The 19,016-nt window shown below is 43.9% G+C and overlaps 1 protein-coding gene and 1 non-coding gene across 2 annotated transcripts in view; one reads left to right on the top strand and one right to left on the bottom strand.

Moving 5' to 3' along the window:
* LOC139306561 (CLIP-associating protein 1-A-like) overlaps positions 1 to 18,742 on the bottom strand; it is a 31,042-nt gene extending 12,300 nt beyond the window's left edge. The window contains exons 1-18 of the mRNA XM_070930457.1: positions 18,542 to 18,742; positions 15,264 to 15,342; positions 14,737 to 14,840; positions 14,525 to 14,616; positions 13,873 to 13,948; positions 13,226 to 13,323; positions 12,813 to 12,883; positions 5,411 to 5,545; positions 4,635 to 4,711; positions 4,459 to 4,551; positions 4,215 to 4,360; positions 3,811 to 3,946; positions 2,851 to 2,921; positions 2,477 to 2,536; positions 1,608 to 1,685; positions 1,249 to 1,416; positions 815 to 861; positions 349 to 549 (exon numbers count right to left, since the gene is read on the bottom strand). Of these exons, the coding sequence (XP_070786558.1) occupies positions 349 to 549; positions 815 to 861; positions 1,249 to 1,416; positions 1,608 to 1,685; positions 2,477 to 2,536; positions 2,851 to 2,921; positions 3,811 to 3,946; positions 4,215 to 4,360; positions 4,459 to 4,551; positions 4,635 to 4,711; positions 5,411 to 5,545; positions 12,813 to 12,883; positions 13,226 to 13,323; positions 13,873 to 13,948; positions 14,525 to 14,616; positions 14,737 to 14,840; positions 15,264 to 15,342; positions 18,542 to 18,742 (1,933 nt within the window). The remainder of the gene's footprint in view (positions 1 to 348; positions 550 to 814; positions 862 to 1,248; positions 1,417 to 1,607; positions 1,686 to 2,476; positions 2,537 to 2,850; positions 2,922 to 3,810; positions 3,947 to 4,214; positions 4,361 to 4,458; positions 4,552 to 4,634; positions 4,712 to 5,410; positions 5,546 to 12,812; positions 12,884 to 13,225; positions 13,324 to 13,872; positions 13,949 to 14,524; positions 14,617 to 14,736; positions 14,841 to 15,263; positions 15,343 to 18,541) is intronic.
* On the top strand, positions 15,672 to 15,801 carry LOC139307007 (U4atac minor spliceosomal RNA). Its single transcript, XR_011599565.1, has one exon. It is a non-coding gene; the product is annotated as a U4atac minor spliceosomal RNA (small nuclear RNA).
* Positions 18,743 to 19,016: the final 274 nt, after the last annotated feature.

The raw sequence follows: 19,016 nt of genomic DNA, 5'->3' as shown, positions 1-19,016 counted from the left end.
GGGCGAGCCCAGGAGAGACACAACAAGGGTCGGGGGTCAAGAGGTTAAGCTTTAGATATGCTTGACAAAGAGGGGAGCAGGTGGGGGGGGGGGGCAGTGAGCGTGTCATTGAAGATTTTATTACCTGTATTTATAGAAGGAAGTTCCAGTACTGACTGTGTATCAGCTTCATGTCCATGCTGTTATGCACACTTGTACCTTTAAGCTAAATGTTCCTACTAACACTGCACATAAGACACTATAAGAGGATTATTAATACTGGGAATGTAGATCTCATTTAATGATTTCAAGACCAGAGGACTCCTCTGAGATACATCAATGTTGAAAAAGCAAAGTGGTCTGTCTCACCCAGTGAAGCGTAGGATCCGGGGGGAAGGGCTGAGGCTGAGCTGAAGGGAGAAGCTGATGATGACGCGGCAGAGGGCACGGCGGGCATCCTGGTGCGGGCGGTGGCGGTGGCCGCCGCGTTGACGTCCACGTCGCTGCGAGAGCGCTGCAGGGAGCCCGGAGAGGAGGCTGCAGCAGGCGTCCTGCTGTGGGCAGCTTTGGCTGGAGGAGGTCCAGCAGAGAGGGTGGAAATAAGATCAGTATCCAACAGTTTTATTTCCTCATTGCCTTTTAAATGTGTCTTTTCTGGAGGTTGACTTTAATGGGAGAACCACCAGATATCAACTTTTTTCCCCCCTTAAAAGGTCGCTAAGAAGATCGCCTACCACCTGGTGACAGCCTGGTTTATGACAAGGATTTTACTTCCTCACAACATTTATATATCGATGTTGTAGATGAAGTAAAGAACAAAGAGACGTGTCCTTACATCTTGTTGTGCTGCTTCCAAAGGTGTTTTTTACAGACTGAGGTCGACTGTGGAGACAAAAAGAGAGATATCCACCATTAAAACAAATAGATACGGGAGGTAGCATGTTCTCTACTGCTGTAAATAAAAATTGAAAATACTGTTCATCATCACTTATGTCTCATCCTATACTTGTCGATCATCGATACAGGGGTGTATCATTTACTACGATAATTGAGTGATTGTCCAGCTGATCTGACAGTTGGACATCAGCTGGGAGACTCATAAGAGACAGGTGAAAAAAAAGGTTAATAATAATAATTTGAATCCAGATCCAGACCAGTACTACTGATGACTGATGGACATCATGATATGTACTATAGAGCCTTTGAATAAAACCCTTCTTCTGTTTCCCAGTTAATCAATAACTCCATCGATCACAGAGGCAGTCTCACTTGAGGCTCTCCTGGGAGGATGAGGAGGAGCGATCGGAGGCGGGCAGCGACATCTGACTGTCTCCGCTCCTCAGGTGAGCCTGCAGAGCTTTCTGATAGGACGACTCCAGGCCCTGGAACAGCTGCTCCGCCTCCCGCCTGAAGTGACTGTGGAAACTCCAGTAACACCTGCAACGGCAAGCCAGAGGACCAAAAAACAACCATCAGGACCTTTGTGGTTGAGGGTGGTCTTACATCTTAACATTGTGCTTCTCGACATTTACGTCTGCAGGAGACTCAGAGTCCGGTTCGCTGCCCAGCCCTGTAGAATGTACTGGATCAGTACTGGATCAGTAGTAAAATGGATGTGTGCCACTTACTTTCTGGCCACAGAGCGAGCCTCTGCGTCTGCATCGTGGATCCCTTTCTTTATCGTCTCGGTTAAAACTGTTCCATGTCTTCAAGAGGGGGGAGAAAACAGGAAGATGATTCTTAACTAAAAGGTAGATTGAACAGATCAACACACACTGAGAGAGGAAAAACATGCAAAGTCAGTGAATTATTAATATCATCACGTAATGTGATGCGTTCGTTGATTCCTGTGGGGAACTCCTCTTTTCTCTTCCAACTCTCACCCAGATAAAGAACACAGCTGACAATGGTTACATCGAAATGAAATCCAATACCAACACTAATAAAACACAACCCTTGTTTCGGCTCAATATCCACCTCTAACTTTTATTAACGTGTGTTTGTGTCACGCTGCTTCTAATTTCTCATTGGCTCACGATGCACTTTGTCTTTGTCTAAAATTGAGTGTGATTTGTAGAATCAGTATCTCACACACACACACACACAAACTGACTGACTGATCGATGAGAACCAGAGAGCTCCCCTGGTACGGGGGGGTCAGCTCGGGTTTCTCCCTGGCGGCGGCGGCAGGAAGCAGCCAGGCGGAAACACAATGAGACTTTTGGAGGCAGACAGAGATCCCCCTGGCATCGCCATGGAAACTGCTGAGATAGACCTTGACCCGGCTGGTGTCATATTTCCTGACAAAGTAGCGTGTAGTACTTAAAGCCATTCACAAGCCACCGTCACCATTTTCACTTACATACTTCATACATCCGGTCTATAATATCACTGACATGAAGACTCAGATCTGTCTGAATTCTCTGCTCACTCCTGATGTGCATTTGTCATTCCTTTGGTTTTTAAAGTCTGTAAAGTGTAGCAGCCGTTTCCTCACCTCTCCAGAGAGCTCGTCTGCCACTCCTGCAGCAGCAGCTCCAAGAACTCGTAGCAGCGCCTGCAGGAGAAGAAGAACATGGATGAAGAGTGATCTGACCACTGAGGAACACCACATCTACTACATCATAACTTCTCCCTGACTCTCCAAACCTGTGTTGAGGAAAGAAATGATCATAAAAACAATAATGGAACTCAAAACATCAACAAAACTGAAAAATACCAAGAAAATAAAATGAAATTAATATAAAGAAATAGAAACTACAAACACGTCAATGAAATAAATCAAAATGAAAATTAGAAATAAAGAAATATATTACATTGCAAATAGAAACAGACCTCAAACAAATGAAGTGAAATATCTGTGTCTCTCACCTTCTGACCGCCACAGATTTGGAGGTACAGTTGCTGGTGATGATGGGGATGAGACGTGGGTAGTGTGTGTGCTGCAAAACACCAGAAACTGATGTTAAAATCAACAAGCCTGACAAAGTTCACACTATGAAGCCTTCTCTGCCTCCTCAAGATGAAACGGTAATCTCTTCAGTACAACAACATACATATATATATATATATATATATATATATATATATATATATATACACACACACAGTGCTTAACAAATCTATTAGACCACCTGTCATAAAAATGAGAAAACACAAATATTTTAGAAATCTGTCAAAAAATTGTTTGAAACTAAACATTGTATTGTTATTTATTAGGCTAATAACAAACTGGAACAACTAAATAGTCCTTATTCACATATATTAACCAAACATCTTAATATTTTGTACCTTTGGCCCTGATAACAGTTTGCATTCTTACAACCACAAAACAAATGTTTCTGTTCAGGAATGCAAGTAAATAACTGTAATCTGGCATCTCAATCAAAAAATAATAATGTGCTTTACTGTTTTTTTCTGCTTTTTTGTAAAACAGTAAATTTGAGAATTCATGGATAACAACAATAATTATATTTTAGCATTTAAGATATCATTTTGATTAAAGAGCTTGGCTTGCACATACTGGTGGATTAACCATTACAGAGACATCAAATATTTTATATATATATATATATATATATATATATATATATATATATATATGTGTGTGTGTGTGTGTGTGTGTGTCCATGAAATCTTCCCTGTTTAACTTGAACATGTTCAGTTCTGGACAGGAAGCTGCTTTTATTTCTCATAACAGAAGAATGTAAAAGTGACTTGCTTGAATGTCAGTGTCAAATATCATCACCATCATCATCATCATCATACACTCCGCACACAGTGAAGAGCGTAGGAGTAAACAGACATCACGAGAGTAGAGCTGCCACCTACTCTGAGGATGAGGCGGATGGCGGCCATGCCGGAGGTGGCCATGATTTTGGCACTGTTGGGGACCAGGTTGAGGAGGATAGGCATGATGGCCTCTGCCGCGTGGTCGAACCGACTGCCGAGGACCAACGACAGGTGGCTGGGGACAGGAGAGCAGAGCAGACGCTCAGGTTTGTTGGACTACATGAGCAATAAGCACACTGTGTTATACCGAAGACAAACCGAGCCCAGCAGACTGCTACTAGAACATATTTCAGAGCACTATGAAGCATTAAAGAGGGAGCGAAGCAGTGACTTTAAAAAGGAAAAAAGGAACTGGCAGCATGGCATACTAAATAAATGATGTCTTCTCTTATTGTGTTGCAGCAGACGTGAAGGGAACCTGCGTGACCACCACGTGGTCTTACCCCAGAGTGATGCAGGCCTCTCTCACCACCTGAGAGCGCAGGTCCTTTGCGGACAGTTTGAACGCCGCCTCCATGAGCCGCAGCTGCTGCGGAAACCCATCAAACTCTGCTGCGCCGGCCAGGAGCAGCGAGCGCACCTTCTTCAGCTGGAGACACACAGAAAGAGAAGAAGCAGCGATCAACAGAGACACTTTCACCTGGCTGATCCTAAAAGTGAGAGGACAGGGAGGTCGGGAGGTCTTACAGCTGCCACTCTGAGCTCCCAGTCCCTCTTATCGTCCGACAGCACGTCTCGAATCTTCGTCATGGCCTCCTCCACCTCCCTGTTGGAGAAGAGCTGGTGGAGGAGAGGAGAAAAGATGTATAAGAGGAAGCCAAGTTATTCTTCTTGCACTGTATGGAGAACAATATTAAACATACCTGCACTGTGGGAACATCCTCAAAGGCCTGGATGAAGTCCTCCTCATCCACAGCTCCAGCACTAGACCCATCCCTCCCTGCAGTATGAAAACCACAAAAGTTAAAATCATATATTTCTTTACTTTTCATACATACTACTTTTACATACGAGAGGGGAAATCTTATTATTTAATCTAATATGAATTCACAGATCACCCAGGCAGTCAATGTAATCTTTATCTAACATGATACGTGGGTTATAAACCACTTTACCCTACATCCAGTCTACGACGAAGTGAATCTTGTTTTAGATCATCAGGTAGAAGTCATGAATGAGCCCTTTTTGGACACATGTCATGTGTGCAGTTTTTGTCTTACAATACAAAGCTTCTTCTAGAAATCTATTAACCTCTAATTGTTCATTATCTTGCATCGTCAACAAGTACAGATTTGCAGTCGAGCGCAGAGTCGATGATCGTCAAAGGACTCACGTTGTGAATGTGATGCAGAACTTCTTCGTCGAGTTAGTGTAAAGGTTTACATCACAGAGCATGGGAGTGAGAAAATACCTTACCATCAAGTCACTGTGACCAGCACAAATGTGACCATGTGACATAAACAGCAGTTCAAGTAGAAAATGGAAATGGCTGCATTTATAAAGCACACACACACACACACACACTTCTCTTCCCTGATGAAGCGCTGTGACTGACCAAAGCTTTAAGCAGCAGTAAACTCAAACTTTAAAAACGTGCAGATCAGTTAGTGACATGTCAAAGGGGGGCGTTGGCTCTGACCTGCAGACTTGGTGCTGGAGGCGGGGCGTCGAAATGAACCCATGCTCACTGGCTTCCTCCCGGACAGCGAGGCTCCTTTGGACGAGGACGAGGAGCGGCCGCCGTCCACAGAGTCATCGTCCTCAAAGTTTTTGTCTGGAGGAGGACGAGCAGAAAAGAGACACGCAGAGTCACATGACTGAACAACGAGTCTTCAGTAAACTCGACCAGCACAAAGAAACATCCCAGCAATGTGGAGCAGGCAGGCGGACATTTAACTTTTAGCTGACGTTCAGCTGGCACTGATCCGGAGTACATAACTCACATTCCTACATCACCAACAGAACAAGGCAACGATGGCGAGGAGCGCGAAGGTCAGAGACGCAACAACTAGTCCTGTGTTCCCAGTAAGAAGCCCAGAGCCACCACAGGAGAGCAAAACAACGGTTCTCTGAGCTCACAAAATAAAATTGGTGCTGTGATTCTGACTGACTCACACCTTCAGACCCTGTACTTGTTACTGTTTTGAGATTATTGTGAACAAATGAACTTCCTTCCTTTCTTTTTAAGGCGTGTGCTCAATTTGGTTTCATCATAATATCGACTACGTCTTCAGATCAACAGTTCAGTTCAGTTTACTGCCACATAAGACAAAGAAAAGCAACAAATCCTCACAACTAAGAAGCTGGAACTTCAATGAATGGACTGATTCAGCTCTAATTATATATCAAAATCCACATTTACTCTTCAGTAGCCCTGAATAATCTGCAGCCCGCCAACAACAGATTCATTTCCTGGTCGTCACTGCTTAATTTGATGGATGAGGATCTGCTGAAATCTAAATCTAAAGTGGACTAGAAAAGGTCCTGTGCTGAATTTTAATTGCTGGGTCAATAAATACACAACAATAATATGTTTTATCTTGTGTCAGCAGCTCAAAGAGGCACCGTCCTGTGGAGGTGTCTCCTCCCGTGGTGGACAGCCGAGCGCCACGTGAGTCCACCCTCAGCACGGGAATCTGCAAGACTAGCAATCAATCCTCTTTCATTATTCAAAGTTTACCCCCCCCCCCCCCCACACACACACACACACACACACACACACACACACACAGATTCATTTCCTGGAGACTAACCCTTAAACCAAGTCTTCACCCTCAAATGTAATGATTTACGTGATGGGGACTTGTGTTGTGTGTTTTGTTCCCAAAAGGAAGGCGAGTCCTCACAATGTGACTGTGAAAACAACATGAGTGATACACACACACACACACACACACACACACACACACACACACACAGTCACCTTGTGCTGTTATTGAGAGTTGTTGCATCGTGTTTTGATCCTGCAAGGAGGAAAAACTGCAACCTGATGGCACATGACTGATGTGTTGGCCGAGTGCCTGCTGCTGAGTGTGTGTGTGTGTGTGTGTGTGTGTGTGTGTGTGTGTGTCTCTATTAATGCAAGGAATAGTTCGACATTTTGGGAAATACACCGTGACTCCCTGGGGTCCCAGCTGGTTGCCTGGTAACCTCAAGGTGATGACAAGACATCAGTAATCGTCCGGCACATAAAACCACAGCATGTTGTTTTTAATGTTGTTTAATCCAAAACAAAGAAGGACAGAGGCAGGCTAGCTGTTTCCCCCCGTTTCCAGTCTTTATGCTAAGCTAAACTAACCAGCCAGTGGTATCAATCTTCTCATCTAACTCTTAGCAAGAAAGCATTACATGTATTTTCCATAGTTTACTGGATGAAATAGATTTCTAAAAAAGCATGACGGACACTGAAACATCTGAACAGCTGTGCTAGAAGAAAACGATAGATGCACATGTGAAGTTTGAAATATAACAGAGATGATCCATGTGCCTGTGAACAAACAACCAGCTACTATTTTAAGAAACTTTGTGAATACTAAAAATACACATTTTGTTGGACCAGGACTTGTCTGACAGAAAGGGAAAGAAAGGTGCCTGCATATTTTCAATAGCTTACGACTCACGTGCCCTTCAGCAAGAATAATACATATATATATATATATATATATATAACACATATTTACAAGAGAAACTACAGAACATAACTGTTGTATCTGAATACAAATACAACATTTAACCTTGATAGCCTCAAGTCTTATCTCATCCATAAATCAGCAGAAAAAAAAGTTCAGTCGGCACGAAAAGGACAACAAAACATCGATTTCTCCTAAACTCCACAGCAGACAGACTCTGTCCTGTGACTTTGACTCAGAGACGGACAACAAGGCTGCATCATGTCCACACAACAATCCAGCTGCCAGCAGGCCAAGACACCATCCTACCGTGTTTACATCCGAGACACCACAGACGCATTCCTCCTGGATTTACAGCCGTCGTCACAAGAGACCCCCCCCCCCCCCCCTTCTCTTGCCATTCAACTCCTGTCGGCTGCATTCATCATCGATTACAACCTCCACTATTTCTCTCTACTACGAGCTCAAACCTTCCCTGCAAACAGAGGAAGAGCAGCAGCTTACAGGAGCAGATCCGCCTGCAGACCAGTTTCCTCAGCATGCCGGCAGACAGGAAGACAGACAGACAGAGAGACAGTCAGGTGGTCCTCCGGTCCTCTGTGGTCCTCACATCTTTCCCCCCAGCTGAGGAGAGAGAAAAGGGGAGGAAGGAGGGGAGTCTGACCGCGAGCCTCCCCCCTCCCCTGCCCTGCCAGGGAGCATGTGCTTCGATACGATCTTCCTCTCCGTCTTCGTCCTCTAGTTCACTTCAGCAAACACACGCTGTCAGAAGCAGGATGGACGGAGAGGAAGGACGGGGATGGAGAGGAGTGCTGAGGGAAAGGAGGAGGAGGGGGTGGGCCAATGGTAGCAGAAGGGAGGGGTCGGTCTGGGGACAAACCCCGGAGCTGGATCTGGTGGGTGGAGTCAGGGATGAGGGACAGCACAGTGTCATCATGACTCAGGAGACGGGGAGGAGTTCATCCGTCAGCCTGCAGCAGCTGGAGTGTTTTTATCACAGCTGCTCAACATGTGACTCGACAAATAACTCCTGATACCTGAGATCCAGTCCCGATACATGTAAAGAAGATAATAAAGGTATTTCGAAGAAGCCAAAGTTGAACATGGATCAGTGCTGTTTGTAAAATTATGATTTAGATCAAAGAATAAGTGAACAAGTTTATGAATCTGACCAGACATTTAATACTTCAGCAGATCCGATGCCCAGTACTAAGAGCACATGGAAGCAGTTAACTGAACATTTTCACATCAATTAAAGAAATATGACGATGTAAGAGTCAAAAGCAGGGATTCGGAGGTGTGGCACCAGGCAAACGTAAGGAGAATACTGAAAGTCACCAGTTATCTGCCTCGTGGGTGTTAAATTTACGGTAGAAGAGGAGACAAAGAGCGTCTCACAGTCAGTCTGCTTCATTTGACTTTGACAACTTGACAGCTCTGAATGCAAACAGCGCCGCTGCTCGTCCATTCATCCCTAATCCAACAAGGTCAAGACCACAAAGATTTCATCTTCAGTTTCACTGTTTTAGAGCTGATGACATGTCAGACAAGCTGGCAGCGCGTCTCTCCCTGCTCGCACCAGCTGAAACCTTCTTCCACAAGATGGCGCTGTTAGCCCAGTCATGTCGCAGGGCTACTTGGACGTTTTAATTCATCATTGTCTCATTTAAAGCTGAAACAATCAGCTTAATCAGCAATATTACACTGCAAAAAGTGAAGCAGCAGAGGCCGAGATATTCTGATTCTTAATCTTTAGTATAGATCAAACTAAAAACACCGGGTCCTACATTTCCCACAATGCACCTCGATAGCCTGGTTCACGCTCACGTCCTCCAGTGGCCGTAACGAGTACACTGTGTTTGACATGTGAGGCTGAACTTTCACAACGTTGTTATAACAACTGCTCATATCAAAACGACTGATAATGACGAGAGACAAACACGATCGAACAAATCTCACAAAGCGACGGTGACTAATTGAGCCCCTCCTCTGGATGCCAGGTCACAAGTTCTCCTCCTGGCAGCGTCTCAAAGTCTTTGGGAGCTCGGAGCCTGATGGAGTCTGACAGCTGAGCTCCCCGATGCTGATTCACAAAATGACCGGGGAGAGGCGAGGCGTTCAGGAGTGAAGAAAGGAGGAAACGAGGGAGCGTGGGACAGCAGCTCAGAGTCCCACCAGAGCTTTAGGAGTTCCTACGGAGATTAAATCAACATCACCTGCAGCTCTAGTTTACTATCAGTCACACACGCTCACAACAATTAAACAGCTTATTTTAATCACCCTCAACGCTGAGAGCAAATAATCATGCAGCTGTGGCTCAAAGGTGAGCTCCAGCCTGTGGACATGAGACAACGTGGCTGTGTTCATGAATGAAGAGGGGAAACACCCCTGCCATTCTCCTGCACACCACAACCAGCTGGAACAACAGAGGGAGGGACGTTCCCACACAATCATCAGGCTGCATCCACAACTTTCTCACCAGATTAACATGTATTCATACCCAGCAGGTCCACAGGCCAGAGTCTGGAGTTACAGGTGTCACACTGTGAAACAATGAGCGGCTGGAGAGTACACTGAAAACCACCACAGTTCTTTTCTAAAACTCACAGATGCTATAAAAAGCAGCAACTCTGTACATCCGAGAAGCTGGAACCAGAGAATATTGGATTATTATATATTATGAAATGATTCTTGATTAGATCATCTTTCCTTCAGATTTCTTTGACTTCTTATGTTTTGGTTTACTTGTCTTTAGGGTCAGTTCCTGTTTGGTATCCTTCAGTTACAGATACTTCTGTACATCTGTGTATCAGTGATGAAGGCTGCTCTTTAAGTGGTCCTCCTGCCTCGTGTAGAGACTCACTGGTGCATGCTGCCCTGTCTTTCTGTCCCTGAACAGTGTTCATTATTCAGGACGTTTCCAATTGTGCAACCCAAGTCCTGCTGGCAGCGAGTACCTGGTCTCGTCTCTCAACACCTCCCTGCAGGAGCTGCGTGACGCACACAGCCAGGTCCCTGTTTATCAAAACCCTCAGAGCTTTATTTGGCCTTGGCTGCACGTACGTGGCCAATTCTTTTAGTTTGTCGAATTTATTAACGAAATGATTAATGGAAAACAAATCAGCCAATTAACTGATATTGAAAGTAAACGCTAGCTGCAGCCCGAGCTTGTACAAGTGACATAACAGCCTCCAAATAATGGAGATATTGTTCAAATACCTTCAGGCTGGTTGTCTATAAATAATAATAATAATAATAAAAGTATTTCTGTTTGTTTTCATGCAAAAGGCAAAGTTGCTACTTTCACAAAGCTTGAACTTACTTTTGAAACTACTCAAGTAGCCTAAAGCTAAATATATAAACATGGACTGGAGTACAAAAACAAATGTGTGAGCTCTACATTGGAAGTTGGCTGCAGTATCTCATCATATGAAACCATTTCTGTGTGTTTCATCGGCTTCCCATTGCTCCAAGAATGCAGTTTAAAATCAATGAATCGCTTGTAAGGGATCAAATGGACTGGAGCGAAATCTCTGACCTACAGGAGCCCTGATGAACAGCTGGTCTCTAAGTCAAATAAAGTTAGCATTAGCATTATCATTCATGGTAACTTAATCCAGACCTTTTTGCTTTGTGAAACTGAGTTTACTGAACTGCTCCTTTACAGATGCTGTCACAACAGTGAACAACACAGAACGCCAGAAACACCTTCCTCAAACTATGTTCCTCAAATCATAACAGCCACTTCTAGCAAAAGAACTGGAATTACTGAAACAGTTTCGACGTAATGGTGCACGTCATATGTCCCAGCTACAGAGAGAGCAGAGCGGCGGGACCATACGCATCACTGAGCCTCAGTTACTTGCAGCATTCAGATCCCAATTATGATCCCAGTGCAAATATCAAGGCACAGAGATCCTGACCGAGTCGGGTAATAACACGAGCCGACGGCTAAATATTCTCTCAGTGAACCTTTTTAAAGAGGCCTTCAACTTCAGATGAAACAGTTCCGATGGCTTGTATGTGATGGATTTACCTGCAGGGACCCGGCTTGACTTTGCGAGACGACACCTTCCTACTGGATCTGCTGGAGGAGAAACAGGGGCGTCCTGACACCGACCCTGAGCTGATCACTGCTGCCTGCCTCCTCCCTTCCCCTCCAACCTGGTCTTGTGACTGTAACACCACTCCTACAAAATAAGAGCCCTGGGCTGCCGGAGTTAAGAGTCTCAGTGTGTTTTTCCTTCTTGTGTTCTGTGGACCTTCCTCTTTCTTCCTCTCTTACTTTCTCATTCTCTCTCTGTATCTTAATGTAGTTTCTGTTTCTTCTCATGCTTCACATTAAAAGCTTTTAACCTGTGAACTACGACAATGCTTTAACTGTGAAAATAGAAAGTGCCGCCTTCAGGTAGGGTCTGTAAACAATGTGTGAGAGCGGACAGAACAACATGGACACTTCTGATACTGGAAGGGAGGCATGGTAAAGCTCCTCCCTTCATGTCGGACTATCTCAGTGACAGATTTGTGTTGTTTCCCCAAAGGAAGATGGTCTTTGTATTTTTAAGGTGAGATGGAAGCTGAGCCCTGTGACCACAGCGATGAGGGCATTCAGCCCCGGCCTGGGAGACAATACATTCAAAACAAGACCAGTCTGGTGTCACAGTCAAATAACATTTGTACACAGTCAACAGCTAACAACTATGGATGTGATATTCTCTGCAGATTTCAAGCTCCTAAACCTTTCTGTCCCACTGCTGTGAAGGGGCCGAAAGCTCCTCACCTCCCGGAGCACAAAGAAACCGGCTCAGGTTGCATTCTGACTGAAAGACAGCGAACACACCCCACTGAGAGGGGTGGAAACCAAGACGAGGGCTTCCCAGCTGAAACGTGCTCGTTGTGACTGATGAACAAAGATATTCTCACAGTCCTCGTAACATTCTGTGATTTTTAGGTTTACAGCCTCAAACCCAGAGGAGCAAAAGAGATAAACAAGAGCAATGATGTTACTGTGAAGAGCATCACAGGACAGATCCTTTGTTTCATGTATGACACTCTGTTCATACTGTCTGTATTGTATTTATTGTCTAAACACTGTTTTTATGCTGCCTTCTTAGCCTGGAGAGAAACCCCCGGCCATCAGGGGTCCCATAAATTGCATTTTAATCTCACTGAGACTTCGAGACTCCCCCTTTGGAGTCTGGTAGGTGTACAAATAAAGTAAAGTGGTGCAGTTTGGAGGGTCACATGTTGGTGTCTGCAGGCCGCTGTCAGCAACAAACAACCCAACACCGTACAAAAACAAAACCATGCTGCCGTGACAACAGAATGAGCATAAAACAGCACGAGTGCCACAAACACAACCAGAACCAAGTGTGCATGTATGATAGAAATAAAGACAGCAGGTGATCTTACCTGACACAGGTGACAGGACCATGTTCCCTGACCTCTGGACTTCGTCAAATTTGCTGAAGATGACGTTCAACCTGCGGGGGGGGTGGGGGGATTAGCACCACATTCATAGCAGAAAATAAACAGCCCTGCTGCAGCCGCTCCTCTGAAGGACAGAAAACTGGCTCATTTCAGACTTAAATAGGCCAAAGTAACTTCTCAGCGCCCACAGTCCCTGCATCCCAAAGGACACAAGCAGGGGGCGACTGTGACGGCCACAAACACTCATAATCACAAAGTCCACGTAACACCAGACGCGGGTCTGTTGTTGGAGATGTATAATAGTTGGTTAATAATGGGTTTCACAGAGGAGGTAAGGCCAAGCTCAGTAAAACTAAATACTTGTGAGTTGCAGTTAGTCACACATTTGAACGCACCGTGACTGAGGCAGGCCCTTCTTTCCCAGGTCCATCCTCACTCGTTCTCCTACGTGGCGGTAGATCTCCACAAGGCAGTTCATGGCTCCGTCACGCACCTACAGGTGGGCGATAGAAGTGAGTGTGTGAGTTAACGTCGCTTCTTATCACCTTGTTTTCTTGCTGTACTGTTGAATAAACTAACACTTTTATTTGATTATATTAAATGAAAGAACAACAATCAGTCTCCAAGCATTTGAATATTTATATGGCGTCAGGAAGGGAAGTTCATGGGCACGGCTTCCTGTCCTCAAGAGGAAGTGTGATTCCGGTGATGATAGACCTCTGCAGCCATCAGGAGACAACAAACTCCAACGCAGAGCACAGCGGGAGAGACGAGGGGTCTGGCGGTCAGAGAGGAGTCCCCATGGCTGCGAGGTCACAGGTTTGACCCATGCAAAGCATCATGTGTCTAACAAAAGCTACCAAAATATATCAACTCACACAGCGAACGTGTGAGCGTAAAAGGAAGATTTGGAAAAGAAAACAGAACACAGATCCTGGATGGTGGTCTGAGCTGTAATGTTTGTGTCTGACCAGCAGAGGGCAGTGGAAGACCAATAACCAGTCCACATACTGAAGTCCAGGTGGGGAGCAGCAGGTCGTACCTGACTTGTGGGATCTCCAAGGAGGTTACAGATGTGAGGAACTATTTTACTGAGCGTCAGACTCTGAGATCCAAACCTGAAAGAACAAAATACAAAATAACATGAACGAACCTCTTCACCATTACGTGAAAACACGTCATATTTTATTAGACATCATCATCGCCTCCCACTTTGGATTTTAAAGTTCAGAGATCTCAGCTGATCAACTCAGTTTCTTCATTACTTCTACTAACGCTGCTTTCTCTACAAACTTCAAAACTCACCCGCATAGAGTGGATTTTATTTAGTGCTAACACAAGTAGGGGTTAGTCGATCAGCAGAAAGTTCAAAGGCAACAAATTGGATGATGGATAAATCAATTTTCAAGCAAGAATGACCAAATGTATTGGTTCCAGCTTCTCAAGTGAATAGATTTAATGTTAGTAAATTGAATATTTTTGAATATTTCATTTGTACAATTTGAAGATGTCAAATTGTGAATCTTTCAATCTTTTCTGATATTTTATAGGACAAACAACGAATCAATGAAAAAATGATAATTAGTGGCAGCCCTAATCTCAGCTAATTAACATAGTTATGTTGTTACTGAAAACGAAGAACATATATGTAGAACTCATCACATTTTAATGTGGAAGAGGTTTTCTTCACTTACACATTCAGGGTTGAGATGAGACACTGGCAGAGTCCTTCTCTGGTCCTGTTGTTCTTGTGCTTGAAGCCTCCCATCATTCGCTCCCACACATACTGAACAGACATAGATGACATCAACATGACTGTATGCATTTAGGATGTGTCAACAGACTCGTGTTTCTGAAGGGAGATTAAACGGTAGATGGATTGATTCATTTGCCACAGACTGTGCACCTGTGGGTTCGCAGCCTGGTCCATAATCTTCAGTAGGAGCGCTTGGTCCTGGTCTCGGACTTGGTCCTTGGCGTCCCCTAACCGATCCATGAGGCTCGGCAGAACTGAGCAGACACAGAAACAAAAGTGAGGAGGACTACAATATTACTCTGCTCTTTTAATATGTATACATGTCTTCACCGTTTCATTTAATTACATGATCTGCTTTTTATTCTATAACTGCACTTATTCACACACACACACACACATATATATATTTAGAACACCCACATGTAAATCTTTACTTTGTACTAAAAGTAAATTAAAATAGAAGCAAAAATTACTGATTGTGCCTTTAAATAAAAGTATTATAATTCTATTTTTATTTACATCTTACACATTTAGCTAATAGTCATTCTAATCAATAAAACAGACAGCTGAAAGCTTATATACTGTAAAACAGCTAATAAAACCCATATATTGTATTTTCTCCATTTTGACTTGAAATATTTACGACATGGACAGAGAACTGATGTGCAGCAGCTCACCTGTCCCGACCTGCGTCCTGAATTTGTCCTGCAGTCTGCCCACCAGAGCTGACAGAATGTCCATCCCCAGCAAAACCACCTGGGACACAACAAGAAACATGACGCAAACGTACTGAGAAAACACCTCAGAATCCAACATAAAAAAGATCCACAACAACTACAACATCAAGTCAGCACCAGAGCAATGGACTCGAATCTGGGCTGCAAAGGATTATGGGTAATTGAACCAAACCAAGAGTTTTCATTGAAAAAACTGAAAATAATCTAAATGAAGTGGTTTTGTGCAGTTAAATCAAAACACAATCATGTAGTCTTTCATTCTATGATGTAAAACACTGAAGTCCAACAGAACCATGACTGAAGACAGTGTCCACATTTTACAAAAGGCTTTCAACCGTTACCAAGGCACCTTTCCTTGTCATGGGGTGGTTTGGGAAACTCAATGAACGTCTAGTGAGAGTTCCCCTGCTGACACCATAATCAACACATACGCACCACCTGAGCCTCGCGCTCAGACTCTGGTGCAATTTTTGGAAACTCTCTGGAACATGAGAGAAAAAGACTGTCAGAACAACAAGGAGAACACGTCTTCTCTGGTGCCATCTGCTGGACATCCAGTGGTATTACACCTACACCACCCTTAGGTCCCACTCTAATTGTTCACATTCATTCGAGTACTGTGAATTATTGATTGTAGTGTGATTTGTTCATGCTACTGACACTGTGAACTGGAGGCCTTGTTAATTTTGTTAAATAAAAAAAAGGGTGTTGTTTAAATTCCTCTGAAACTCTGGTATTGTATCGAGTGAACATTAATCTTAAAGACCAAATTGTGTGAATCAGTTTGGTATTAGAGCTGAAATAATTAGTTGATCAACCAAAAATGAATTGGCAACACTTTTCCTCTGGTTCCAGTTTCTGACATTTCTATCATTTTACACTTAATATCTTTGGGTTTTGGCTTTGGTTTGTCACATACAACAATACAACATTTGAAGACTATTTCTGACATTTCATAGCTCAAATGATAAATCTAGAAAATAAATCATTATTAGTTGCAGCCCTGAACGGTGTATAGGGAATGTTTACGTCATCCTAAAAGGTGAATAAACAGTTAGACAGTTCGGCTAACTGCCTCTCATGTAAATGTTGACTTTTACTTTCAGCCTCTGCCATTAAGCTGTCTGGATTTATCAATAGACTTTGTATTTACAGGACAAGCTCACTCCTCTGATCGATCAACAAGAGCCATTAAAGTAACAGCACATGAGGCAGCTCTCCTCCATCGTTCACCCACACACATTTGAAGGGTTTTTACGACCACCAACCCCTCACACATTAGAGCACCGGCTGGCAGGAAGCTGAACCACATACTGAAACCCTGAGATTCTGTAAAAGACGCTCCTCCCCTCTGTTGGCTCAGTCACACACGGAAGGAAAGTGGGCTAATGGTGCTGGTAAATTAAGCTCACAGCCACCGCCGCTGCCTCGTTCGCCTGGGAGCCTCGTCCCCATTACAGACCCGCAGATATCAACCGGACCGGAGGAGGCTGCGTTTCCAGGGCAGCACAGGAAGCAGCGATATGATTGGTTGTGTCAGTATGTGAGTGTGTGTGCGCATGTCTATGGCTGTTAAGTCAGTGTGTAGTTTTGATGAGCTCCACTCAATCTCGTCTGCTTCAATTTATGTATGTGAAAAAAGTGTCACACCAAACTCCATTGACAAATCTGGCATTTTAGTGCTGCTTTTCTTGACGCTAGGCTTCTTACACTTCCAGGTGGGATTGAAAGTTCAATGTGTTTGTCTTGAAAACTGCAGAGGAAGATCATGTGATATGTTCAAAAGCTCCAGAACAGGCACTAAATACACATAATAGGCTGCAACTAATTATAATTTTCATACTTAATCAACATATTTTACTGTAATTTCTGTGTGTAAAAGGAAGATAGGACAGATATTTGGTTAAAATACTATTAACAGTCAAAAAGTTATTACAAAGGAATTGGGCAAAATAGCTCCCCTGACACTGGACTAATGACTCGTGATTGTTGAAAAGATCGTCTTAACGCAGTAACTGACACATATCTTGAGACTACAAGAAGCACAACTGGAAGAAAAATGAGCATGAATGATGGAAAAATGTGTGTGTGTTAACCAAACCGTTTTTTTCTCTATGCTACTGTGCAGGAACACACCACTGTGATCTCCATGTATTGATTAATCAGCAGCGGCAGCCTCATATCCGCATAAATTACACGCAAACGTTCACGGACGGCATGCAAATCATGCACCATGGTAACGAGAGTGATCCTGCAGTATACAGGCAGATGTAGGTTAGTCTATCAAGTGAATGAAGTTCTCCCTGAGGACAGTTTGTCCCCGAGACCTGCAGGAATCAGCATCGACTGGTTTAACACTTAAAGCAGTGACTCCTGCTGTGAATCCCATCATCCTGACTGGTGGCTTGACAGCTACTGTAGCCCTTCCACCACACACGGATGGTTAATGTACTTTTTCACAAAATTGTAATAATCTTTTACAAATAATTTCCTGGGAGTGTTGAAGAACTATGTAATTTAGTACCAATTATTACAGAGACGACAGACATACTGTTCAGTTAGTATATGGTCTCTTACTTCATTTCAACTGACTGCCAATGTAACCCTCAGAGTATTTTAGTCTGTACATAGGAGGTCAGCTACACATGCAAAAATGTGAAACTTGTTAACAGGAGACCAAACAATTCAACATATGGAGAGATAAGCTTCCAATAACAACATGAACAATTTATTGGGGTTTAAACGGAGCAGTTCTATCAAGGAAATTCATATTTTTCCCATAATTAGCACCAAATGATGTGTTTTTTTCAGTTAAATAATGTTTTGGTACCACAGTATTGCATGAGTGAAAACTTCAACAGCCCCTTCTGGATAAAACCAATAGAGTACATGCTGTGAAAACATCTGTATTTGTGACATTTTTCAACTATTAAGTTAATTAAAACAGCTTAATTTATTCTGACATATTTCAGGGCCTATTTTAAGTGTGCTCACACCTGTCCAGCACAACCAAAATCATGTACCAAGCAGCTGTAGAACAACAGCTGAGGGTGAAGTGCCTTGTTCAAGAGCATCTCTACAGTTATTTTTAAAAAACGTTGAGCGAGGTGGAGTGTGTCCGTCCTTCTCCATCTCTCCCAGCCACAGGATTCAAACCACCAACCCTCCAGTGACAGGCATCTTCAACTTTACTTCTTCAACTAACAAACCATCCTCACCTTGAAGTTGCTGGAGTTGACCCAGGAGCTCGCCACTGCTTCCACCATCCTGTCCAGCATAGTCTGGTCCTGCTCCAGCTGGGGGGACTTCTCCTCGTCCAGGATGAGCTCTGTAATCTCCTGGCCCACCTGGAGCCTCTTCCCCAGGTCCTTCTGCATCACCTGCTCCAGCAGATACTCCATGCTCACCTCCTCCTCCATGGCTGCTGCCTGGGTCAGGAAATTCAAGGCACAAGCAGACTCCCAGCTGGCCTTTCTCCTCTCGTAATATCCACCAAAGCCCTTACAGTTTCCAGGACCTGCTGCAGGATACTTGGCCCCGTTTATACGCCAGTTATTACCTTTAAGAGGCAGCTAACGTTGGTGAATGAGCCCCATAATATCCTGCGGTGGAGGGCTGCTTAAGGCGTCGCACTTCATTCTCCTGTGTAGCTTTGCTGTAACGAAATATAGCAAGTTTTCAAACTAGCACACT

This window comes from Enoplosus armatus, chromosome 24 (genome assembly GCF_043641665.1).
Source record: "Enoplosus armatus isolate fEnoArm2 chromosome 24, fEnoArm2.hap1, whole genome shotgun sequence".
NCBI classification, from domain to species: domain Eukaryota; kingdom Metazoa; phylum Chordata; class Actinopteri; order Centrarchiformes; family Enoplosidae; genus Enoplosus; species Enoplosus armatus.
Note: the sequence above shows the minus strand (reverse complement) of the source record. Positions and strands in the feature narration are given on the sequence as shown.